At 40.2% G+C, this 27,207-nt stretch overlaps 1 protein-coding gene across 4 annotated transcripts; it reads right to left on the reverse strand.

Moving 5' to 3' along the window:
* Nucleotides 1–27,207, reverse strand: samd13 (sterile alpha motif domain containing 13). 4 transcript variants are annotated; one of them, XM_060941567.1, is made up of 6 exons: nt 27,102–27,207; nt 25,091–25,214; nt 19,436–19,569; nt 17,641–17,683; nt 13,214–13,325; nt 1–771 (listed from the first exon to the last, which is right to left on the reverse strand). In XM_060941567.1, exons 4-6 carry the CDS (start codon nt 17,676–17,678, stop codon nt 628–630), a joined length of 294 nt encoding a protein of 97 aa, XP_060797550.1. In that variant the 5' UTR covers nt 17,679–17,683; nt 19,436–19,569; nt 25,091–25,214; nt 27,102–27,207; the 3' UTR covers nt 1–627. The 4 variants fall into 4 exon arrangements, with proteins under 4 accessions (XP_060797550.1, XP_060797549.1, XP_060797551.1 ...); XM_060941566.1 differs by having other exon boundaries at nt 25,091–25,235; nt 27,102–27,197; XM_060941568.1 differs by lacking the exon at nt 25,091–25,214 and adding an exon at nt 21,664–21,896 and having other exon boundaries at nt 27,102–27,192.

A 27,207-nucleotide genomic window follows, 5' to 3' on the forward strand; every position in this document is an offset into this window, starting at 1 on the left:
TCTTTTCAATAAATCTTTATTATAAACACATACAGCTGCAGCATGGTTACTTTTCACAGCCCAACAGGATCGTGTGTGCTGTAATTCATTTATAACCATTAAAGACTTAAATACCTTAAGGAGAAGAGGAAGCAAGCACCAACAAAATAACTGATCCACTCCTTTAGTCACTTTTTATATACAGATCAATAATGCAATAAGTTCATTTTCCATAAAACCTCTGAAAATTCATGTTACACCAAGCAACACCTTACACAATAGTGTTTATCGGTTTAGTGCCAAATACTTTCACACAATATTTTACATTAAAATTTTTTAAAAACTGCAAACCAAACTCAATATTTTGACATCTTTACATGTTTGCAAAGGATCATTTTTTTTAAACAAACTTCAGTCATAACATCAGTCCAGCACCAGGCCCCCAACACGCACACCAAAAAAGAAACAGAGTTATACCTGTACAACTAATTCAGAACGAGAAAGAAATTCACATTAAAGTTTTTTTGTGTGGATTTGCCCACAAGGATGCATAAAAACGCACATGAGGACATGGCCTTGTCTTCAGTCTGCAGTTACCCTGCTGTTCCATGGCGTGATTGTCTTCCAAGGCTCGGCCCGTCCGGAGTGCTATGAGGCATTGCTTTTTAAGTGTTGGGTCTGAAGCGGCTTCACGTGGTACTCGTAAATCTTCAGAGCTGGGCCCAGTTTTATCGAGAGTCCAGTCAGAACGTCATTACGAGTCATTAACAATAGAGACTTGCCATCGATTTCCTGCAGGGAGAAAAAGTTCAACTCTTATGAAACAAAACTATGAAAGAGAAAATGACCTTGCTTTCAAGCATTTCACAATCACTGTGCAAACTTTTATCCTGGTTTACAGTATAAAACAGCAAGCTGACAAACTGCTACCTAGCAAAAATTATTTACACTAACAGATGGAGCTATACTAATCGTTCCTATCGTTACGTCACAGTCCTGGTGAACTCGTACGGTATATGGACAGAAGGTAGTGACTGATTTTCTATAACAGCAGATCTTACAGTAGTGCCAGCTCCAAGACAAAAATCACATGTTTATAAACAAGATCAACCGTGAGCTACTGCTCACTTACGTATCCCCTCGCTCTCGCTTATATCAGAATGCAAGCAATCGAAGGAACAGGACACTTATGAATGTTGACTTCAACAAATAATTCACCCTGAAGCAAGTAAGTAAAGAGCAGTGTCTCTCCCCAGGGATTTCAAACAGCATCCTGGTAAACAGTCATTTTGAAATAGCGTCAAAATCCACCCTGTATATTTCATAAATACGAGGGTAAGTCAAAAAGTTCTAAGACAAATTGAAAAAAATCTTTATTTATGAAAATAAAGCTATTTCTCTACATATCCTCCATTTAAGTCTAAACACTTCTGCAAGCGGAGAATTCCTTCTTTGTATTCCTTTTTTAGAATTATTTTGAAATTGGGGGCGTCGTAGCTCAGGTGGCTAAGGCGCCATACCATAAATCCAGGGACACGGGTTCGATTCCGACCCAAGGTCATTTCCCTCCCCGTCTCTCTCTCCCACTCATTTCCTGTCTCTACACTATCCAATAAAGGTGAAAAAAGCCCAAAAAAATCTTTAAAAAAAAAGAATTCTTTTGAAATTACATCTGTCTTAGAACTTTTTGACTTACCCTCATACAGTGGTGCTTGAAAGTTTGTGAACCCTTTAGAATTTTCTATATTTCTGCATAAATATGACCTAAAACATCATCAGATTTTCACACAAGTCCTAAAAGTAGATAAAGAGAACCCAGCTAAACAAATGAGACAAAAATATTATACTTGGTCATTTATTTATTGAGGAAAATGATCCAATATTACATATCTGTGAGGGGCAAAAGTATGTGAACCTTTGCTTTCAGTATCTGGTGTGACCCCCTTGTGCAGCAATAAATGCAACTAAATGCTTCCAGTAACTGTTGATCAGTCCTGCACACCGGCTTGGAGGAATTTTAGCCCATTCCTCCGTACAGAACAGCTTCAACTCTGGGATGTTGGTGGGTTTCCTCACATGAACTGCTCGCTTCAGGTCCTTCCACAGCATTTCGATTGGATTAAGGTCAGGACTTTGACTTGGCCATTCCAAAACATTAACTTTATTCTTCTTTAACCATTCTTTGGTAGAACGACTTGTGTGCTTAGGGTCGTTGTCTTGCTGCATGACCCACCTTCTCTTGAGATTCAGTTCATGGACAGATGTCCTGACATTTTCCTTTAGAATTCGCTGGTATAATTCAGAATTCATTGTTCCATCAGTGATGGCAAGCCGTCCTGGCCCAGATGCAGCAAAACAGGCCCAAACCATGATACTACCACCATCATGTTTCACAGATGGGATAAGGTTCTTATGGTGGAATGCAGTGTTTTCCTCTCTCCAAATATAACGCTTCTCATTTAAACCAAAAATTCTATTTTGGTCTCATCCGTCCACAAAACATTTTTCCAATAGCCTTCTGGCTTGTCCACGTGATCTTTAGCAAACTGCAGACGAGCAGCAATTTTCTTTTTGGAGAGCAGTGGCTTTCTCCTTGCAACCCTGCCGTGCACACCATTGTTATTCAGTGTTCTCCTGATGGTGGACTCATGAACATTAGCCAATATGAGAGAGGCCTTCAGTTGCTTAGAAGTTACCCTGGGTTCCTTTGTGACCTCGCCAACTATTACACACCTTGCTCTTGGAGTGATCTTTGTTGGTCGACCACTCCTGGGGAGGGTAACAATGGTCTGGAATTTCCTCAATTTGTACACAATCTGTCTGACTGTGGATTGGTGGAGTCCAAACTCTTTAGAGATGGTTTTGTAACCTTTTCCAGCCTGATGAGAATCAACAACACTTTTTCTGATGTCCTCAGAAATCTCCTTTGTTCGTGCCATGATGCACTTCCACAGACGTGTTGTGAAGATCAGACTTCGATAGATCCCTGTTCTTTAAATAAAACAGGGTGCCCACTCACACCTGATTGTCATCCCATTGATTGAAAACACCTGACTCTAATTTCAGCTTCAAATTAACTGCTAATCCTAGAGGCTCACATACTTTTGCCACTCACATATGTAATATTGGATCATTTTCCTCAATAAATAAATGACCAAGTATAATATTTTTGTCTCATTTGTTTAACTGGGTTCTCTTTATCTACTTTTAGGACTTGTGTGAAAATCTGATGATGTTTTAGGTCATATTTATGCAGAAATATAGAAAATTCTAAAGGGTTCACAAACTTTCAAGCACCACTGTACATTCAGTCGGTAAACAGGAAGTTGATGTGCGACAGACCTGAAAACAGTATAAATGGTATAGAACCCCAAGCTGAAGTTTGGTACCAAGTGGCTTTGATTTGTGGTTGCTGAGAAAAACGGTGTTTCAGACAGACGGAAATACGGACGGACGGACAGAGGTAAACCAGTATACCCCCCCCTCGGAGTGGGGGCATAATAATGTTCTCGTTCTACAATTAGAGTACACTCGACATAAATCAATTAAAAACTTCAGTGAAAAATTCTGATATGGTGAAACTTTGGGCGTAAACATTAATTTAGCATTTATGGAAGGAGGCTTCAGGGTCAGAGCTTGTAACAACCTGTAACTTAAAGCTTTAAACATGGGAGCGCCCTCAGGACAGTTTATCAATAACATGACAAGCTGCATTTTAATAGAGAGAAACTAACTTTTCCAGATGTTCTACAACATTAAATGTAACAAACAAAATGCACAATGTGTCATTCATTAATAAATCAAAAACTTAGTATGGGCATACTAAGAGGAACAAAATTTACCTATATGCACTTCATGTTTTATTCCTTAAAGTCAAACAAAACCCAAAAAATAAACTCCTTTACACCAACAGATAACATCCATACGAGACATGTTCGAGTGTTCACTTGTTCATATTTGTACCTGTATGCTTCGTACATATTGTGTTTCTTTGAAAATAAAAATGTCCCTGGGCGCCGACATCTTACTCTCTCCGAGGTTCAAACATCACGCTAGGACGTCAGTGTGGCAGTGGGGGCGTGGCCAAGCAGCAGTCTGTGAATGGAGGGCGGGGTCAGGGAAGGTAAGTGGCTAATTCATTCCACCTGCTGTCAATTAGTGTGTGTGTGTGTGTGTGTATTACAGGGATGGAGCATAAAAGGACAGAGAGAGAGAGCGAGAGAGAGAGAGAGAGCAGAGAAAGGGGCTCCCTCCCGACCACAACGCATGTGTGCGTGTTGAGTGAGTGAAAGCTGAAAAGCTCAATAAAGTGTGTGTATGTCAGACCTGGGCATTTTCCGGCCCGCGGGCCGCATCCGGCCCTTTGGTTCATTCTGACCGGCCCGCGTAAGGTTAATTAGAAATTACAAAATAAACGTATTTTCTAATTTTACCTCATGCATGGACTGAATGTGCATTGCTTTTATTTTGAAGTTGTGTTCAACAAAAACGCAATGCGCGCGACATGAAATTCCACGAAACCTAATCCCGCGATAACTACTTCCGAGCAATTCCAGCGTTATGGACGTGACACTTGAACTCAAAATGGCAACAAATGACCCAGTGCATGTTTTATTGTCTCCCAGTATTTAAACAGGTGTTGCATATTTTAAGGCTGTACCATACTGGAGAAGTGATAGAACAAGAACAATTCCCATAGTACATCTAGGGCATGCCAGAAAACGCCAATAAAAGATGCGTTATGGATGTGACAGAAAAAGTATCACTTTTCTTGGGTGACTGTACATTTTTATCATTCATTCATTGTCTCTAGCCGCTTTATCCTTCTACAGGGTCGCAGGCAAGCTGGAGCCTATCCCAGCTGACTACGGGCGAAAGGCGGGGTACACCCTGGACAAGTCACCAGGTCATCACAGGGCTGACACATAGACACAGACAGCCATTCACACTCACACCTACGGTCAATTTGGAGTCACCAGTTAACCTAACAGTCTTTGGACTGTGGGGGAAACCGGAGCACCCGGAGGAAACCCACGCGGACACGGGGAGAACATGCAAACTCCGCACAGAAAGGCCCTCGCCGGCCCCGGGGCTCGAACCCAGGACCTTCTTGCTGTGAGGCGACAGCGCTAACCACTACACCACCGTGCCGCCACATTTATCAAACTCTGTGAAATTGTAAACCTAATGTCGAAATGGAGATATCCATTTGATAGAGGGGTCCAAGGTGAATATTAAAAAATCTTTGTTTAAAATATTTTGTATTTCATGCAGAGTTTCGAAGGAAAAGTCAGCGTTATGGATGTGACGAAATTCCGTTATGGATGTGACGCGTCTGAAATAGACATGGCATATGTTTAGAAAATCAGCAATTTAACCACCATAACCCTTTGAAAAACTCTCTAAATATCAGCTAAAACTATCAAAGTTCTTAAATAATATTTAGGATGGCTATTGTTTTGCTGTTTTGTGGATTTTAGCATACATTTCTGTGGCTTGTGGCAATAATATAGAATTGTACATGATCAAAGTTGATTTTAGCTTGGGGTTTACATTATAAGAAAGAAAGAAAGAAAGACTGACAGTGACAGGTTGGTTACAAATTGGTTCAACTTATTCACATCTGTAAAATACAGGCCTAGGTGATCTCTCTGGGAGTGGTTTTGATGTATTACATGTTGCTTTATTTTTGCATGGTGAGGTTGACATTTACATGGAATTGCCCTTCCGTAATTTGTCCAGACCAACCACAAACTTGTACGTCATCCTTCAAACGGTCCAGCCAATCACATCGTGTGACGTCACCAGCAGGCGCCGGAGCCGATCTCCGGCGAAAAGCACCAAATGAGGTGATTAAACTACAAATGTGGGCATCATTATTATAATATGATGTATCTTGCTTGATATTTGGAGTAGAAAGACAATATTGTGATGTCTTTATTGTGTTTTGGGGTGAATGTGACTGAAAAAAAAAAAAGGTACACACGTTCACATTTTGTTAACCATTGTTTTGGGAAATTTGATTGAATAAATTAATTTTTTTTGTAAGGCAACCTGGTTTTTTTTTCCATACTCTTACCAGTCTTAGCAGCTTGTAAAAACAATGTTATTTACTGCTTTATATAAAGAAATACAATTAATATTATGCAGAATTTGGTTCAGCCTTTTGGTCCGGCCCTCCACAAAATTTTCTGTTTCTCATGTGGCCCCATGGAAAAAAATAATTGCCCACCCCTGGTGTATGTGAACATCAATTCTCGCCTGCCGTGCTTCTGTGCTCCGCCCACATCAGGAACTGCTACAGTCAGATCGTGAGGTCACTTACTCATCACATGACTCGCCGAGGCTGAGATCTAGTGGGTATATAGCGTTTCTAAATTGTTGTAAATAACCCTGAAGATACCCAAGTGTCAAGCATTTGGCTGTAAAAACAAGCTCTGATCACTGAAGCAGTGAACACATGCACAAACAGTGAGCGCACATACCCAGCCTCGGAGAGCCTTTTCTGCCTATAATCACCATTGCTGGCTACTCAGTGTCCCCCCCCCAAAAAGTAAAATTTTTCCTTGTATTTCTATGTGACATGCTTCTGTTTGTTTGTTTTTTTCCCCACTGAGAAAAGCGATCTTTTTAGACAGCAAGAATCAGGTTGCTATGACAACCGCCATTGTTTACGAGTACCTGTGTCAGTACTGTGTTATCTAGCTGAGTGAGATTGAAACTTCATAAAAGTGAAGTCTGTTGATTTGCAGATTTTGCTGCCAGTAAAAGTCACATGGTTACAGAACATTTCTGATTAGATTTTTATAAAATCAGAAACCTTGATTTGTCACATATACATTATAGCAGCCTTTCTCAACCGGGGTGCCGTCAAAAAATTATATATTCTAACATTGAAATAAATAAAATGAATTAAAATTCCAAAAAACGATAGTTACACTAATGCAGATCATCGCCGCCTCATGCATCATCAAAATTTGTCTCACGGCCCCCTTTCCCATGTCACAACGTCACTGCCGGGGTCAGCGTATGGTCAGTGTGATTGCGTATTTTTTATATGGGTGTGCCTTGAGAATTTGCATACTTCTGAAGGGTGTCGTGACTGAAAAAAGGTTGAGAAACGCTGCATTATAGCACAGTGAAGTTCTTTCGCTGTATAGAGAGCGTGATGTCACGTGATATTTGTTAATCTGCCATCTTGGACGGCATGGCCGCGCATAGAACTTAGACGAACCCGTTCTAATTATCAAGTGTGTGGGAGTAGATCTTTCGAGAATGGTTATATCTTGTTCAGCATTTGGTTATACCAATAGACAGGGCCAAAAGGAGGGCCTGTCATTTTATAGATTCCCCGCAGACGAGGAGAGACGCGCAAAATGGGTGTCCGCTGTGCGAAGAGAAAACTGGTACCCCAGTTCTACCAGCCGAATTTGTAGTGAACACTTCATATCAGGTAGGTGTAATCTTCTAATACATTTATATCTGATATTGAATAATAATTCTGCACAGATAAAGATAGCCTATCCCAGCTGACTACGGGCGAAAGGCGGGGTACACCCTGGACAAGTCACCAGGTCATCACAGGGCTGACACATAGACACAGACAGCCATTCACACTCACACCTACGGTCAATTTGGAGTCACCAGTTAACCTAACAGTCTTTGGACTGTGGGGGAAACCGGAGCACCCGGAGGAAACCCACGCGGACACGGGGAGAACATGCAAACTCCGCACAGAAAGGCCCTCGCCGGCCCCGGGGCTCGAACCCAGGACCTTCTTGCTGTGAGGCGACAGCGCTAACCACTACACCACCGTGCCGCCACATTTATCAAACTCTGTGAAATTGTAAACCTAATGTCGAAATGGAGATATCCATTTGATAGAGGGGTCCAAGGTGAATATTAAAAAATCTTTGTTTAAAATATTTTGTATTTCATGCAGAGTTTCGAAGGAAAAGTCAGCGTTATGGATGTGACGAAATTCCGTTATGGATGTGACGCGTCTGAAATAGACATGGCATATGTTTAGAAAATCAGCAATTTAACCACCATAACCCTTTGAAAAACTCTCTAAATATCAGCTAAAACTATCAAAGTTCTTAAATAATATTTAGGATGGCTATTGTTTTGCTGTTTTGTGGATTTTAGCATACATTTCTGTGGCTTGTGGCAATAATATAGAATTGTACATGATCAAAGTTGATTTTAGCTTGGGGTTTACATTATAAGAAAGAAAGAAAGAAAGACTGACAGTGACAGGTTGGTTACAAATTGGTTCAACTTATTCACATCTGTAAAATACAGGCCTAGGTGATCTCTCTGGGAGTGGTTTTGATGTATTACATGTTGCTTTATTTTTGCATGGTGAGGTTGACATTTACATGGAATTGCCCTTCCGTAATTTGTCCAGACCAACCACAAACTTGTACGTCATCCTTCAAACGGTCCAGCCAATCACATCGTGTGACGTCACCAGCAGGCGCCGGAGCCGATCTCCGGCGAAAAGCACCAAATGAGGTGATTAAACTACAAATGTGGGCATCATTATTATAATATGATGTATCTTGCTTGATATTTGGAGTAGAAAGACAATATTGTGATGTCTTTATTGTGTTTTGGGGTGAATGTGACTGAAAAAAAAAAAAGGTACACACGTTCACATTTTGTTAACCATTGTTTTGGGAAATTTGATTGAATAAATTAATTTTTTTTGTAAGGCAACCTGGTTTTTTTTTCCATACTCTTACCAGTCTTAGCAGCTTGTAAAAACAATGTTATTTACTGCTTTATATAAAGAAATACAATTAATATTATGCAGAATTTGGTTCAGCCTTTTGGTCCGGCCCTCCACAAAATTTTCTGTTTCTCATGTGGCCCCATGGAAAAAAATAATTGCCCACCCCTGGTGTATGTGAACATCAATTCTCGCCTGCCGTGCTTCTGTGCTCCGCCCACATCAGGAACTGCTACAGTCAGATCGTGAGGTCACTTACTCATCACATGACTCGCCGAGGCTGAGATCTAGTGGGTATATAGCGTTTCTAAATTGTTGTAAATAACCCTGAAGATACCCAAGTGTCAAGCATTTGGCTGTAAAAACAAGCTCTGATCACTGAAGCAGTGAACACATGCACAAACAGTGAGCGCACATACCCAGCCTCGGAGAGCCTTTTCTGCCTATAATCACCATTGCTGGCTACTCAGTGTCCCCCCCCCAAAAAGTAAAATTTTTCCTTGTATTTCTATGTGACATGCTTCTGTTTGTTTGTTTTTTTCCCCACTGAGAAAAGCGATCTTTTTAGACAGCAAGAATCAGGTTGCTATGACAACCGCCATTGTTTACGAGTACCTGTGTCAGTACTGTGTTATCTAGCTGAGTGAGATTGAAACTTCATAAAAGTGAAGTCTGTTGATTTGCAGATTTTGCTGCCAGTAAAAGTCACATGGTTACAGAACATTTCTGATTAGATTTTTATAAAATCAGAAACCTTGATTTGTCACATATACATTATAGCAGCCTTTCTCAACCGGGGTGCCGTCAAAAAATTATATATTCTAACATTGAAATAAATAAAATGAATTAAAATTCCAAAAAACGATAGTTACACTAATGCAGATCATCGCCGCCTCATGCATCATCAAAATTTGTCTCACGGCCCCCTTTCCCATGTCACAACGTCACTGCCGGGGTCAGCGTATGGTCAGTGTGATTGCGTATTTTTTATATGGGTGTGCCTTGAGAATTTGCATACTTCTGAAGGGTGTCGTGACTGAAAAAAGGTTGAGAAACGCTGCATTATAGCACAGTGAAGTTCTTTCGCTGTATAGAGAGCGTGATGTCACGTGATATTTGTTAATCTGCCATCTTGGACGGCATGGCCGCGCATAGAACTTAGACGAACCCGTTCTAATTATCAAGTGTGTGGGAGTAGATCTTTCGAGAATGGTTATATCTTGTTCAGCATTTGGTTATACCAATAGACAGGGCCAAAAGGAGGGCCTGTCATTTTATAGATTCCCCGCAGACGAGGAGAGACGCGCAAAATGGGTGTCCGCTGTGCGAAGAGAAAACTGGTACCCCAGTTCTACCAGCCGAATTTGTAGTGAACACTTCATATCAGGTAGGTGTAATCTTCTAATACATTTATATCTGATATTGAATAATAATTCTGCACAGATAAAGATAGCGGTGATTTGTGATATTTTTTTTTCAGACAAAAACATACATATTTACAACCCTGTCATTATCTGGAACTGAGTTTAGATTTCGAACATTCTTACGATAAAACGTCCTGCATAGTCTCTTTATGATAAACGTCTTAATGCCACTTACCCGTGAGGTTATCAAGTAGACATTCTTCTTCGGAACCTTCCAGAGGTATAGTTGGGATACCCATCCCGCAACAAAATATTTATAAGCTTCCAGGCTCTTGTAAGCTTTGAGGGCTTTGCCAGTGTAACACGATTAACAAGAAAATTGTAAATGTCGTGGTAGGCCAGATCGGGCAAATCGCCGGCACCGCAGCTCCGAATTTCCCTGAACAAGGATTGCGGCAAGTTGCACGGATCTGCAATCCCCAACCTGGAACACTTTTCCACGTAACGCTGCCTCACGTCACCTTCAAGATGCTGAACAAACTTAGACAAGTAATCCCAATATGGCGGAGTACACACGTGCGGGTCACGTGACTGCACATCCTCTATTCACCCATCTGAAGCAGTGAACACACATACAGAGAAAGAGATAGATATTCCCTCCCCCCAGAATTAGAAGCCTTTTTTTGATGGCTCTGTGTTACGAAGGTAAACGGTGTACTCGTGAGCCGGTTACATCACAGGCAGATATCCAGTTTCAGTGCAAATAGTTGTGTCCAGGTGAGCCTATTTTTTAACAATATCATAACTTTTAAAATGAAACTGTTATAATAAAATTTTATTTTTTAATTTAAACATGCGGGGAACACATCAGGGCACTTGTCATGAGTGGCAAACTGTGTTTATTTTTGGGTTTTGTTTTCCTTTAATGAACTACAAGTGTGAGATAGATCACATATAGAAACACACAGAGGCTTAACTTGCACATGAAAACACATTCCTGAAGTGCACAACAGGTCTGTCTACCATACACGCTTTGGAAAAGCACTTCTTTGCATAGTTAAGAATTCTAGCATTCCAATTTCTACCCTTTCTGATAGACAGACCATCTGTTGTCAGGTTTAAAAGCTGGTCCCCAAGTCCAAACTGAAGAGCGTTATGGTACCTGATGGGACCTGTTTACAACTGTACTTTTCAAACGTTTCTAGCTACAAAGGAGGTCTAAACACAAGGTATTTTACATCTTATATAGAGGATGTGCAGTCACGTGACCCGTCCGTGTGTACCCCGCCATATTGGATGGCATCAGGATTGTTTACCTTGCACAAGCGTAATGGATCCAGGGAGTAATCCCCAAGAAAATTCGGAAAATACCCCATCTACATCGCGTGATAACTTGTCTAAGTTTGTTCAGCATCTTGAAGGTGACGTGAGGCAGCGTTACGTGGAAAAGTGTTCTAGGTTGGGGATTGCAGATCCGTACAACTTGCCGCAATCCTTGTTCAGGGAAATTCGGAGCTGCGGTGCCGGCGATTTGCCTGATCTGGCCTACCACGACATTTACAATTTTCTTGTTAATCGTGAATCGTGTTACACTGGCAAAGCCCTCAAAGCTTACAAGAGCCTGGAAGCTTATAAATATTTTGTTGCGGGATGGATATCCCAACTATACCTCTGGAAGGTTCCGAAGAAGAATGTCTACTTGATAACCTCACGGGTAAGTGGCATTAAGACGTTTATCATAAAGAGACTATGCAGGACGTTTTATCGTAAGAATGTTCGAAATCTAAACTCGGTTCCAGATAATGACAGGGTTGTAAATATGCATGTTTTTGTCTGAAAAAAAAAAAAAAAAAAAATCACAAATCACCGCTATCTTTATCTGTGCAGAATTATTATTCAATATCAGATATAAATGTATAGGGGTCACAGATATGTCCAGCTTCTATATTCAAACAAATTAAAAAATATATTTTCTTGCACCTCTATGTGCCTAAAATAACATACATATTCTTTTTCAGTACTTTACACAATCTGATAGGAAGAACTTTATAAACAAGTTATGCATTTATATACATATTTTATTAAGAACATTAAAGGAACAGTCCACCGTATTTCCATAATGAAATATGCTCTTATCTGAATTGAGACGAGCTGCTCCGTACCTCTCCGAGCTTTGCGCGACCTCCCAGTCAGTCAGACGCGCTGTCACTCCTGTTAGCAATGTAGCTAGGCTCAGTATGGCCAATGGTATTTTTTGTTGCTGTAGTTAGATGCGACCAAACTCTTCCGCGTTTTTCCTGTTTACATAGGTTTATATGACCAGTGATATGAAACAAGTTCAGTTACACAAATTGAAACGTAGCGATTTTCTATGCTATGGAAAGTCCGCACTATAATGACAGGCGTACTAACACCTTCTGCGCGCTTCGGCAGCGCATTGATACGGAGCTCAGATATCAATGCGCTGCCGAAGTGCGCAGAAGGTGTTAGTACGCCTGTCATTATAGTGCGGACTTTCCATAGCATAGAAAATCGCCACGTTTCAATTTGTGTAACTGAACTTGTTTCATGTCACTGGTCATATAAACCTATGTAAACAGGAAAAACGCGGAAGTGTTTGGTCGCATCTAATTACAGCCCCAAAAAATACCATTGGCCATGCTGAGCCTAGCTACATTGCTAACAGGAGTGACAGCGCGTCTGACTGCGTCTGACTGACTGGGAGGTCGCGCAAAGCTCGGAGAGGTACGGAGCAGCTCGTCTCAATTCAGATAAGAGCATATTTCATTATGGAAGTACGGTGGACTGTTCCTTTAATATTACACGTCCATGTGAAAACCAGTTATATTTTTTTTGGCCCTGTCTATTGGTACAACCAAATGCTGAACAAGATATAACCATTCTCCAAAGATCTACTCCCACGCACTTGATAATTAGAACGGGTTCGTCTAAGTTCTATGCGCGGCCATGCCGTCCAAGATGGCAGATAAACAAATATCACGGGACCTTGTGACGTCACGTGCACGCTCTCTATTGAACAAGTCAGGAGTCACCCAAACATTCTGTACAAATGTACAGTATTTCATCAAAACTAAAAAGTGTGTAAAAACAAAACTGCTATAACAAATTATTCTACCTGATCCTGGAAAGCGTTGGCTTGCTCTTCAAATCCAGTAGCTTTAAAATAATTGACAACGTCGGCTACAGCCCAGTGGGCGGGGTCAGGAAGCTGCCCGTTCTCCACCGTACTGTGAAAGAGAGGAAAAAAAAAAAAAATCTAATTGATATGAATCGAATCCTTGTGTAAATGATTAATAATACTACAACTTACTGTAGGTCACCATGTACAAGATCATTCAATCCTAATGAAATCACACCATGAATAACTTTAGAAGAAGTAAATTTATCCATTACGGAGAGCAAAGTTTCAGGAAATTATTTAAAAAAAAAAAAAACTGTAGATCTGTCATGTATTATAACTAAATTAGAATACAAAAACCATTAATGAAACTACGTTTGTATATCATGGACCTGCACTTTCTCTGAAGCACTTCCAAAAATCATTTCCAGAAAGAAAGTAAACTTATGGCCCTTTTCCACTACCCTTTTTCAGCTCACTTCAGCTCGCTTCAGCCCGACACGGCTCGCGTTTCGACTACCAAAAAACAGCACGACTCGGCTCGCTTCAGCCCTGCTTAGCCCCTAAAACTCGCACGGTTTTGGAGTGGGGCTGAAGCGAGCCAAACCGAGCCGAGTGAGGCTGGGGGCGTGAGCAGACACTCCCCTGTGCACTGATTGGTGAGGAGGAGTGTCCTCACATGCCCACACACGCCCCGCGAGCACGCTGGGATCTGTAAACACTGTAAACCCGGAAGAAGAAGAATTACGAATTACGAGAATTTCTGAAGCCTTATGCGCCTCGCCTCATCTATACGCTCTTGCCAGTATCTGTTGGCGTTGTCGGTGACAACAAGCCACAGCACCAAGACCAGCAACACTAACGACTCCATGTCCTCCATGTTTATTGTTTACTATTCGGGTCGTGAGACTACCGCTTAAAAGATCACTGATGTCACTGTTTGCGCTGCTTAACGACATCACGTGACGTCCACCCACTTTCGCTAACTCCACCCACTTCCAGCCAGCACGGTTCAGCGCGGTTGTAGTCGAAATGCAACTCCAACAGCCCCACTCAGCTCGACTCAGCCCAACTCAGCACGGCACGGCTCAGCCGCGTTTGTAGTGGAAAAGCGGCATTATTCACAAGTCGAGGAATCAAGTCTCGGTAGTGCAGGAGCACAGCATTATTAAACGGCTTCTCTTGGGATTCATCAAGGTGGCAAATAGTGCAATATGGCATTGAAAACTCGTGGCACTGAACAACTTCTAAATAGGGATGTACTGATACCGAAGCTGGCATTGGATTTCAGTCCGATACCGTGCTTATTTACTTGTTAAAAAAAAAAAATGCTCCAATACCTACATCCATGAGACAGTATGCAACACTAGCCTTGTGTATGCTGTCGCGCTAATGCACAGACAACATGGACATTCTAACACGACAGGCCGATATGATGGCAATCAAAGCAAAGCATGTTCTGTGAAAATCTCAACAGGAAGAATGCCAGCATCTTCTTTCAATACAAGTAACCTGATTAAATATTTATAAATACAGTTGTGGTCAGAAGTTTACATACAGTGACATGAATGTCATGGCAATATTTGGGCCTTCAGTAATTTCTTTGAACTGTCCTTTTTCTGTGGCAGAATGATTGTACAGCATACAGCTTTAATTAAAAAAAAAAAAAGAATTGGGTGCACAAGTTTTAATTTTCTTTGGGTTTTCTGAAATCAACACAGGGTCAAAATTATACATACAGCACACCTAATATTTGGGTAAAATGTCTCTTTGCAAGATTCACCTTGACCAAACATTTTTGTTTACCATTAACAAGCTTCTGGCAGAATTCTGGTTGGATATTTCACAACTCTTCATGGTAGAATTGGTAGAGTTCAATTAAATCCCCCCAGTCCATATATTTTCAACAGGGTTTAAGTCAAGACTTGTTTTAAGCTTAATGTTAGCCTGATTTATCCTCCACAACCAGCTCTGATGTGTGTTTGGGTTCATTGTCCTGTTATAACTCCTAAGTCGTGTTCAAGTTTCTGATGATTTATGCTGAAGAATTCTGAGGTCGTCCTCCTTCATTATTCCATCCACTTTGTGCAATGAACCAGTTCCACTGGCAGCAAAACAGCCCCAGAGTATGATGATCCTACCACCACTACCAGCTGGTACAGTGTCCCTCTGTACATGGTGGTCATTGTGGCTAAACAACTCAATCTTTGTCTCATCTGACCAGACAGCTTTCCTCCAGAAGGCATTTTTCTTTGTCTGTGTGGTCAGTTTCAGCTTCAAACTTCAGTTAAGCTTGAAGGTGTCAATTTTGGAGCAGGGGGTTATTTCTTGGATAGCAGCCTCGTAGTCCATGGTGATGTAAAACTCACTGAACTGTAGACCGTGATCCATCAGTTTCCAGTTCATGGCAGGGCTGTGCCATGGTGGTTCCCAGGTTGTTCCTGACCATCCAAACCAATTTCCTTTCAGCTGAGGGTGACAGTTTGCGTTTTATTGAAGCAAAGTGGCTTGGCAAAGTGACTACACCTCACAATAATTTGCATACAATTCTTTGAACTGATCTTGGAATTTGCAGTTGTTTAGAAAAGGCTCCAAGAGACATTCCGGAGTTGCGTACATCTGCGATCCTCATTCTCAGATCTGCACTGAGCTTCTTGGACTTTCCCATTTTACTGTGTGTTGGTCAATCCAAGGAGTGCTGTAAATAAACCCTTTTTATGAAGCCACAGAGAAGCTGCCAGCTGTACTCAATCATGATCACTAACAGGAAGTTAAGAGACCTCAGCAAGAGAAGAGACATTTTGGAAGTTTCAGCTCCTCTGAATTAATAATCTAAGTGAGCGTATGCAAATTTTTGACCCTGTATGTATAATTTTGACCCTGTATTGATTTCAGAAAACCTAAAGAAAATTAAAACTTGTGCACCAATTTCTTTTTTAATTCAAGCTGTATGCTGTACAATCATTCTGCCACAGAAAAAGAACAGTTCAAAGAAATTACTGAAAGGGTAAATATTGCCATGACATTCATATCCAAGAGGACATTCATGTCACTGTATGTAAACTTCTGACCACAACTATGAATGTAAAACTCAAGTAAAGCACAAGTTCATGGCTAGCAGCACACTGCAGCAAAGAACAGTGTAACACTGCAGAAAATGTTGGCTGTGCAAGTAAAAAAAAATTAAAAAACAAAAATCTTCAGGCAAGTGAAAACGGCTCTTTTCTGGTATATTGTTCATGACGATCTGTTACTTGTAGTCAGTGACAACGAGGGATTCTCACGCAGTGAAATGCACTTTACTTACATCTGAACTGAATCACCTTTAAGTGTTACAAACGACAAGGTAACAAATGTAGAATAATTTATTTCATTTAAAAGCAACTAGCAAATGTCATAAAGAACAAGCTTAGTAACCTAAGTGCAAGAACACACACGTTTCATGGCCACTATGTAAAATGGGAAAATGTAAACAGTTAAATAAAATGTTCTGTGAAACTCCTGATTGTTTGAAAAAAAGTATTCAGTTCAGGATAAAACAAACCATATTCCTGTACCCAGTTTGGGAAAAATGGGGAAGATGAAATCCTACTTCTGAAAGGCTGAGCTTTTGTGGCATATGGCTAACAAAATAACTTGTGATTATTTTAAAGGCTAATAAAATAACAGAATAGTTGCTATTCAAGAAGCAGATGACTACATGCTAGGTGAGAATTTAAAGGCGTAAAACATTTAAAAGATGAACCACGTAAGAGCAGGTCTCTAACATTTAGGTGGGTTCAAAATACAACTAAACTATTTTTATGCATACTTTTTATATTATACACACACACACACACACACACACACACAGTCTACCTGTAATGTGCAATTTTTCCGAGCCTCTCAATAAGCCCATATTTCTATACTTTTTCACGGTAGATAATGCAAATAGCCCTCTGTATTTAATCCTTCGTTTGTCTAATTTTTATTTCAGTTTTATTTGTTATCTGTTTGACATTTTCTTGCTACTGTAACACGTGAATTTCCCCGATGTGGGATGAATAAAGTGAATCTAATCTAATGTTGTACATCTCCTCCAGATTATTTGTACAACTACGAAGTAAAAAAAAAAAAAAGGGGGGGGGAACTATTGCACTTTTAAAAATTCACTTTTCATTCATTTGCACACTGCTGACATTTACTATTAAGGGATGTGAAAAACAAAAACTGCCATTACTTTAAAAATGATAAAAGCATGTGTAGCTTGGCTGAAATGTGCATCTTATTCATTTAATCTTCAACCTACAGGCACGATATACAAGTTCAAATATCACTCAAGTGCATAGAAACCTAACTACAAAATAAAATACAAATTTCATAAAAGGTTATTTTCACGAAGCTTCATAGCCGGAGAAAAGAAAGACACACAGTTTAGTACGTACCTTTTGGTTTCCATCGAACCATTTGCCTTGGTTTCCATGACAGCTAGAAAAACACAAACAGTCCATTAAGAAGCTGCCAGGACTCCAACTCAACAGTGTGCCTTTGTCCCAGGCTGTGTGCTGTGCTCTTCACTCACCAGCTAACGACTCAAAATTAAGCCTGAATTAATGCTTTTTTTTTTTTGGAAACCTGAAGCAAAATAATGCAAACAAATTCCAAAACGAACATTTGAACTGGATATTTGTTTCTTCAACTGATCTTATAAAAAAGCTAAAAAGATATAGACTTATTTCATTTCAACTAGAAAAACGGTCATTAAAATACAAATAGCTAAGCAACTAATTCAAACACAGCGTATATAACGTAGCTCTCATGAAATCAAACTTTCACGACAAAACATCTCCCGAGAAAATAAATTAACTGATGTGTGTCTGGCCTTTGCAACCTAATGAAGATCTTGAGTCGATTAAACACATACCCAAAGCTCTGCACATCCGTGGCATGCAGTTGCTTAGCAACAGGTTTACTCAGCGATTCAGGATTCAGGTAAAATTGCAAAGATGCAGTTTGCGCCATATTATGCAGGCATGTTAAAGTGCCATTCCACCATTGGATGTATTCTTTGGCATAAAATACAATATATTTTATGACAACATGACTAGACAGAGAAATCTTTTAGCTTCAAAATGATATATCAAACATAATTTGACAATGACAAGTATATTAATTTTGCGACCAAAGTCACCTACCCTTTTAATTTCCGCGCGGTAGTGAAACGTGATGTCATCGGCAGGTTCCCCTTCTTGTGTACCACGTGTCGGTCTATTTTTAGACCAGGAAACCCCCAAAGTGAGAGAGTCATTTCTCCTCGTATATGGGGGCCAAAAAATTTGCGAAAAATTGAGTTAATCTTTCAGTTAGCTAGATTTATTGGTATTAGCTAGATTTATTGGTATTATTTTTATCGCGTTCTATCCACCATTGCTGATAATATGTGCCACGTCACACGTCACGTGGTACACAAGAAGGGGAACCTGCCGATGACATCACGCGCGGAAATTAAAAGGGTAGGTGACTTTGGTCGCAAAATTAATATACTTGTCGTTGTCAAAAAATTATGTTTGATATATCATTTTGAAGCTAAAAGATTTCTCTGTCTAGTGATACCATTTATATATGTTGTCAAAATATATTGTATTTTATGCCAAAGAATACATCCAATGGTGGAATGGCACTTTAAAGATAAGCACTGAATCTGAAAAGTTCAATATTTAATCAGCAAAGCAACACCAATAAAAACAGATGTTAGCGGAACTGGATGGAACTTGCTCAAGTTGAATTTTAACGCAATTTTATTTGTATGGCACTTTTAACAAGAGTCAGAAATCATTTTTTACAGAAATCAGGGTGCAGATTTAGAGCTGTGATGAGAAAGCCAGAAGAGATAGTGGCAATGAAAAACTCTGAGATGACACGAGGAAGAAACAACTCAAAAGAGAACCCATTCTGGCCTGGGTGACACCTGAGAGTGGCTCTACAAGTCATTACTCTTCCTCAAATGTACACGGTATTGTAAGTAATAATAAAAAAACATAAAAAAGCTGTTATAGATAAACAATCCATAGCGCAAAGAGTATTTGCCAGCCCAAAGTGGATCGTTTTCCTGTTACAGCATCCTGAAGCACTTTACTGCTTGTATACTCCAGCAATTTGCCAAAGATTAAAATGTGTACTTTAATAATGAACAACACTACTTTGCTAAGGCTAAGGAGCGACTGTGAATAAAACAGGTACCTGGTTGTCAAAGTTGAATGCAATGTTTCATTTGATGTCCTCAGCTCAAACCTCATGGTACAGTCAGTGCCATTGTTTTTACCGTCTTCTCGGTTTTCGAGTGGCTTCGAGATACGTCACTGCGACGAGACAACCTTCGAAACAGTCAAAGAGCCAGTAAAGATGATCAGAGTTCTGTGTAAAAGGTGCAACATTTCTTTCCAACAGTTTCTCTTACATGAATGACTGTAAACATAATGGAAGTGAGCTCAGAATTAGACACATTAGTAGAAACCTAGAGTAAGTGAGCTGAATACGGTCACAAACAGCCGGAAACACTGGATTGGTAACTTCTGATTCAATCCACTGATGTCTTTTATGCTGTAACAGGAAACAGACAGCATTCTTCTTATTGCCAGAGATTGCAAACTGACCACGCCCTCGGGGAGAGAGAGGTGGTATAGACCCCTTTCACATGACGTCACCGCGCCGCGAGATTTTGTTAGGCGCCATATTGGAAGACCAAGTACATGCACTCACAATATAAAACAAAGTACGAGCGAGAGTAAAGTGGCACGATGGCTGATAATTCTGGTTATGTGAGTACATTACCAGTTGCAGAAAGGGCACGGTATGTGGAGAAACTGGCTGTGATTGATGGGTTTGACCCATACGATAAGACTCGCGGCAAGGGAGAATGGAAACATAAGGAGGACCGGACACCAATTCTGCCATCTGTTTGCTACCCAGACATTGTAAACTATTTGTTGTTTACACCCAGTGCCTACACTCAGTGTTCGAACTATGCCGATATTTTCGGGGGGTCCCTTTTTTCCCTTGGGGGTGTGTGTGCTTGCGCTTGTCTCGGAGCGCGGATCTCCAAACACATGAGAAGCCTATCTTACGCACATATCACGCGGACTCCACACCTCCACACACGCATCGCGTCTGAAGTCATAACTCATCAGGGGAAATCGTGTCCGCATTGGCACGTTCAAAAAACAACCTCGCGTCAACAATGATACCACACGCAAGAAAAAAAAAAACAGTCAGGCTACTCAACAACCAACCTGGCAGCAGCGAGCAAGCCCCAAACCATCCTAAATTATTATTAAATTGTAGAAGTCTGGGAGGCTTGCTCCTCATACAGTTATCAACTTGGGCCACTTTAGCATGTTTTAAATCTGAATTTCTTGCGTTTGCTTACCTCAAAGTGTCCGCAGATCATGCACAGACTTATCCATTATATCCACAGTTTTTTGCCAAGTCTCACACAGGTTTCTTTCAAGTCTAATGTTGGGCCAATAAATCATAAATAAAACAGCTCAGATTTGTTTGTTTAAGTCGTTTGCCACTCCACTTTATTCTCGTGGGTTCACATATCGCTGCCGTTATTTCCCCCTAATCACGAGTTTGTTGGTCTTCCAAAATGGCGCAGGGTTTGTTTACTTCCGGTTTCGGGTGACGTCAGTGAAAGGGGTCTATACACTCTCCCCTAGCAATCACAGCAATACTCAGGGGTGTCTGTGAGCTCATGCATGCAGAAGTGGGTGGATAGCACTTTCTACCGAATATGTTACTCCTCCCACTGATGTTACATGAGCAGCAGTTCAAAAAAAAGATGTGGTCGACTGGAAATATGTGCTTTGAAGGAAGCATCTGACAGCCTTCACCATCTCTGGTTGGTAGCTCGTGTGATAGGGAAGACCACACTGATGGGTAGGAATTGGGCATGACTGGGGGGGCACAAAGAGCACTACCAGGTAACAAAACAATACTGAGAGTTCATCATACCAAAATATAGTTACATCTTTCTTTGTTTCTACAATGACATATGGTATAAGGACCATTGTAGGTTTAAAAAAAAATTCAAGCTGGGGGAGGGGGGTTACATTCTGAGAAATATCTCAACTTCTGAGATTTAAAAAAAATAAATCAGAAATTCCACGAAGTCACAAATTTAGGAGAAAAATAACAAACAAACTCTGAAACGATCTCTTGCCTGGCTGCAGTCCATTCGGAGAAATGAAGAAAATCTCAGTGCCTTTTTCTTTTATATTGCACAATCGAGGAGAAAAGACTGCATTTCCTATAACTCTTGGCTCAGCCGTTTCAAATTAAAAAAAGGTTTGGGCAGATGAGAAGAATCCACACACTGAAAGTAACAGGAAACTGATCTTGTACAATAATTACACATTTATAAACAGCTAAGACAAAAAAAAAAAAAAAAAGGACACGGATAAACAAACCTGTGTGCTTTATACATTCATCTCCCTTTGAATCGAAAAAGCACAACAAATCACCCATGTGCTTCCTGGCTGCAATGCATTCTGGGAAATGCAACTGAAAAGCTCTTCGCGCTTTTTTCTTTTATATAGGATTGAGGAGGAAAGACTGTGTTTCCTATAACTGTCGGCTCAGTCGTGGCATCAGTGGTGTGATAGCGTTGATCCAACCTTGCAAAGTGAAGCAATTTGGTTCCCTGACATACATACACACACAAAAAATAAAAATTAAAAAAACCAACCCCACTATTTTACCAGAGTTTTGTTTCTCATAAATTTGTGACTTATAATCTCAGAGAACATTAAGTTTTTTTCTCATAAATTGCCAACTTTAATCTCGGAAATTGTGAGTTGTTTTCCCCCGTCGGAATATCAACCCCTTCCTTCAGCTCTCTCTATTTTTTTGAACCTACAATGGCCCTTATTCTAATGCTGTCGTACTTTTCTAACACCTTCTGCCCAAACACTGTACATCATGTAGTCCATTCTCACGGAGTACGAGTTGAATGACAAGGTCATTGAGGAGGTAAAACATTACATTTGTACTGTTGTGGTCCATCAGGATTGGATATATTAGAGCACAGACAGAAAGCAAAATGTCAGCAATAAGAGCTCGAATTACAAATGTAGAGGCATCGACCTCATCAGAACAGCAGACATCATCATACTTACGCAGCATGGAGAAGAGTGTAAAGGAAAAATGGATGGATTGATACTTTAAATCCTGTTTCGTCTTAAGAAGCAACACTACAAGAAAGCCATCTGTCGCTTTTAATCAAAGAAACAAAATATTAAATGTTGCAATACTGATATGCAGGGTAGGAACTACATCTCCTTCCCACCTGTCTCTCACAGTCTTTCTCTCAGACAAAGAGAGAGAGAGAGAGAGAGAGAGAGAGAAAGAACAAATGAGCAAGAGAGAGCACAAGTGAGTGAGAAAAAGAGAGAAAACAAGTGAGCGAGAAAGTGAGTGAACGAATGAGTAAGAGAAAAGACAGACAGAAACAAGTGAGCAAATGAGACACAGAACAAGTGAGTGAAAGAGAGAGCACAAGCGCGAGTGAACGAGTGAGTGAGAGAGAGAGAGAGAGAGAGAGAGAGAGAGAGAAAGAACGTGCTTTGTAAGTGATAAGGCTGAAACAAAAATATAGCAGTGGTGAGTTTTTTCACGTCCACAAATAATAAGGAACGACACAAATGTGACACAAACCTGGAGTATTTTAAATACTGCACTGGCAATACCACAAATCTGACTAAAGATATTTAAACTACATTTAGTTTGTTCCTAGATTTAAAAAAAAAAAAAAAAAAAAAAAGTGTTTAAACAGACTGAATTTGCACAACATCTCAGTTACCATTACGAACTTTAAAAATTAAAAAAAAAATCAGGATTATCTCTATAATTAAACAGGATCTTCCCAGTTCCCCCAAAGCGGTCTTTTTACACAAATTTAAATTTGTTAAAAAAAAAAAAAACTTTCTGTAAAAAAAAAAAAAAGGTTATTTTTGTTTTTAACAAATTTAAATTTGTGTAAAAAGACCGCTTTGGGGGAAATGGGAAGATCCTGTTTAATTATAGAGATAATCCTGATTATTTATTTATTTTTACACAGTTCCTGGAAACAACAGCTCATCCTATTTAAAAAATGTAATTAATACTTATGATTTAATCTGAGTGTACTGAATTTCTCCAGAATAACATTTAACTTTAAGACCTTTTAATTAGTATAGGTAATCGTATGGGGCCGAGTAAAATTAAGGATCAATTTCATGAGTGATTTCGAAGGTTTGAAAATTGCCCGAGTCGCGAAGCGACTTCAAAACTTTGAAATCACGAGTGAAATTGATCCTTAATTTTACGAGGAACCATACGATTACTTGTTTATAATATATAGGGCCAAATTCATACTTCAGAAGCCATTCAAGTTCATAACATTTGTCATTCATGTTTTCTGAACCAATCAAGGCGCAAGACTATCTTGCACGTTTGAATCGGTTTCTAAAGCGTCTTTCATCATGAAATAGCGACACGACAACGATTATAAAAGTGGTTTACAAAATTTTTATTGGACCTTCTTTACAAAAGCCATTTTGTTGACAAAATTTGCTAATTTTTGTAACCGTAACCAAGCAACGAACTAGCCAATAGCATTTCAGAAACACGGCCCCGTGTTAAGGAAAAAAAGCCCTCCTTGATTGACCAATCAGAATTGAGTAATTTGGCCCTATGTATTATAAACTGAGTGAATTTTTTTTTAAACTTCCATACACAAAAATAGATCAGTCTGTACTTATTATTATGCAAATATCTATGCATCATACCACTGCACTACAGTTCATTCATATTGCACATTTTGAACATACTGTAAATATCTATCATATCATTAGACCAGGCAGCACGGTGGTGTAGTGGTTAGCGCTGTCACCTCACAGCAAGAAGGTTCAGGTTCGAGCCTTGTGGCCGGCAAGGGCCTTTCTGTGTGGAGTTTGCATGTTGTCCGCATGGGTTTCGTCCGGGTGCTCTGGTTTCCCCCACAGTCCAAAGACATGCAGGTTAGGTTAACTGGCGACTCTAAATTGACCATAGATGTGAATGGTTGTCTATGGCTACGGCAATGAGATTTTTTTTTTTAAATAATATCGCGTCCACATGGGCAACGGATCAGTAAAATATCAGGTTCATATGGCAACGCAACGCTTGCTGAAAACGATGCAATACACATGCCACACCTCTACGTGCGCTGTAAGACGGTCCCATCGGAGACACCAGAACAATAGAAGAAGTAGACGCATGCGCATAAACCCCTTCTTCTGTAGCATCAGCCACATAAAGTTTTGATTATTAATCAGTAGCGTAAAACGAAAGACGCGGAAAGAGGAATGAATGGGGGTAGATGGAAGCCGGTACGCCAACATTCTGATATCCTCCAGAATTCTTTAATGGTCCGGAATAAATTGAATGCTACATGTTGATGGATTACTTTGTTCTTCTACGCCCTTTTTGAGGAATGTATTGTCAGACTTAAACCAACATCTGAAGAGGTGAGATCGCTCCTTTTTTCCCCCTATTTTTGCTGGCGGGATTGCTTTTGTTTTTGGAAAGCAGTGAAAATATTTTGTAAGCGGGTTTCATGAACCAAGTTATAGGATTTGTTGACAACTCGCATCGAGTTTGTTACACTTCTACCCGGCGTGAAGCACTGACAGTCATGTGGTTGTGACGTCATTGTAAATAAATCCGTTCTACTCATCCAGACGACTTCGCAACGGCGCCGTTGCCAGATTTTTCCACTCTGGAACCCGTTCTCAAAAGATTTCGTTTTGGGGCACCCAAAACGCCGGTGCCGTGTGGACGCCAGGCTGAAACGATAAACAATTTTATCAGATTCACCTGAATCCGTTGCCGTGTGGACAGGGCCTATGTGTCAGCCCTGTGATGACCTGGCGACTTGTCCAGGGTGTACCCCGCCTTTCGCCCGTAGTCAGCTGGGATAGGCTCCAGCTTGCCTGCAACACTGTAGAACAGGATAAAGCGGCTAGAGATAACGAGATGAGATGTTATTTACTGCTATGCAATCTGCATTTCGTTGCCTTGTACCTGTGACATGTGCAATGACAAAGTTTAATCTAATCTAATCTAATCTTTTCCTTGTCTGTTGTCCATGTTTGCACATTCAACATGGAAACTGCATGTGCTGTACTTTTTATATACACAAGTTTACTAGAAATAAAAGCAGCTCTGCTTTTTAAAATTGATTTCTTTATCTGTTTATTACTTCTGGTTATTTCACTCCAGTATATCTGAAAAATTGTCCACAATGTAAGCTGACTTTGTCTTCCTCAGTACACTGCAAAAAATGGCCTTTCAAAAATAAGAAATAAAAGATTAAAACAAAGCATATTTGCTTGAATCAGGTGAAAAAAATCTGCCAATGGAACTAGTCAAATTTGACTTGGTAAGATTTCTTAAAGTAAGATGAAAAATCTAACCTGTTTTTAGATTAAATAATTCCAAAATAAGATTGGGGAACTTATTATGCGAGATCTGATTAACTCAAAATAATCAAAATAGTTCTTATAACAAGATCGTACTTCTTATATTTAGCCATTCAAGTCATTTTTTTTAAAAGACTTTTTTGGGGCCTTTTCCACCTTTATTGGATAGGACAGTGTTGAGACAGGAAATGAGCAGGAGAGAGATTGGGAAATGACCTCAGGTCGGAATCGATCCCGGGTCCCTGGATTTATAGTATGGCGCCTTATCCACGACAATGCATTTGAGGGCACTAGATTCAAAGATTTCAGTAAAGTTCATTTATTCCCAAAACAAGCATACGGTACTTTTTTTTTTTCTTGAAACACAATGAACCGCGGGCGGCACGGTGGTGTAGTGGTTAGCGCTGTCGCCTCACAGCAAGAAGGTCCTGGGTTCGAGCCCCGTGGCCGGCGAGGGCCTTTCTGTGCGGAGTTTGCATGTTCTCCCCGTGGGTTTCCTCCGGGTGCTCCGGTTTCCCCCACAGTCGAAAGACATGCAGGTTAGGTTAACTGGTGACTCTAAATTGACCGTAGGTGTGAGTGTGAATGGTTGTCTGTGTCTAGAGACTTGTCCAGGGTGTACCCCGCCTTTCGCCCATAGTCAGCTGGGATAGGCTCCAGCTTGCCTGCAGAACAGGATAAAGCGGCTGGAGATAATGAGATGAGATGAAGATTTTCAAGATGGACTGTCTAAAAACTAGCCTTTCTAGCTAAATGAGGTTTTGCTTGTTGGGCAATTATGTCTTATAATAAGGGTGGCTAGATGTTTTGACTTGAAAATAGACAAATAAACTTCCTAAGATTTTTATTTTTTGCAGTGTACGGTCATTAAACAGGTCTCGAACAGACCGATTATTTATTTAATATAAAATCACTGCTTGAGGATTCTGTCTGTAGAAGTTATAAATCCACACAGGAGATGTAGGCGGAAATGGAAAAGTGAATCAGTTCAGATGAATCAATCTCTCCTGACTCACTAATGCGATACCGAGTTGGAGTTAGCTTAGCAAAACAAAGTCTAAATAGAAATATTATGACTTCGGATTAAAAAAAAACAAAACAAAACCCACGTGCTGAACAGCAAAGCAACTTTTTCGCCTCATGTTCAACAGCGACAGGAAATAAAAATGTATTAGAACTGCCTCGTGTGTGTCCTGCTAAAGCCCTGAATAATGTTAGCACGCTAGCTCCAGTCGCTTTATTACACACTGAGGCGCTACAGGACTAACAGCACTAAGCCTTAATGAAGCCACAGCTCGTGTTAATACCCGACTGGACCTGTCTATATTTAAACACACACTCGTACTCACTCTCTCTCACTCACTCTCACCACACTGAAGATAAGATATGAAATAAAACAAACACACCTTTCTGCTATGTTTAGTAAACACTACGCGAGCAGGTCAGGAGCAGAGTGATGTTGCCTCTTGCAGTGCTGCTAAATTTGACACAAACCCATTTTAACTTCCGGCA

The sequence above is a fragment of the Neoarius graeffei genome, chromosome 15, assembly GCF_027579695.1.
Source record: "Neoarius graeffei isolate fNeoGra1 chromosome 15, fNeoGra1.pri, whole genome shotgun sequence".
Classification (NCBI taxonomy): Eukaryota; Metazoa; Chordata; class Actinopteri; order Siluriformes; family Ariidae; genus Neoarius; species Neoarius graeffei.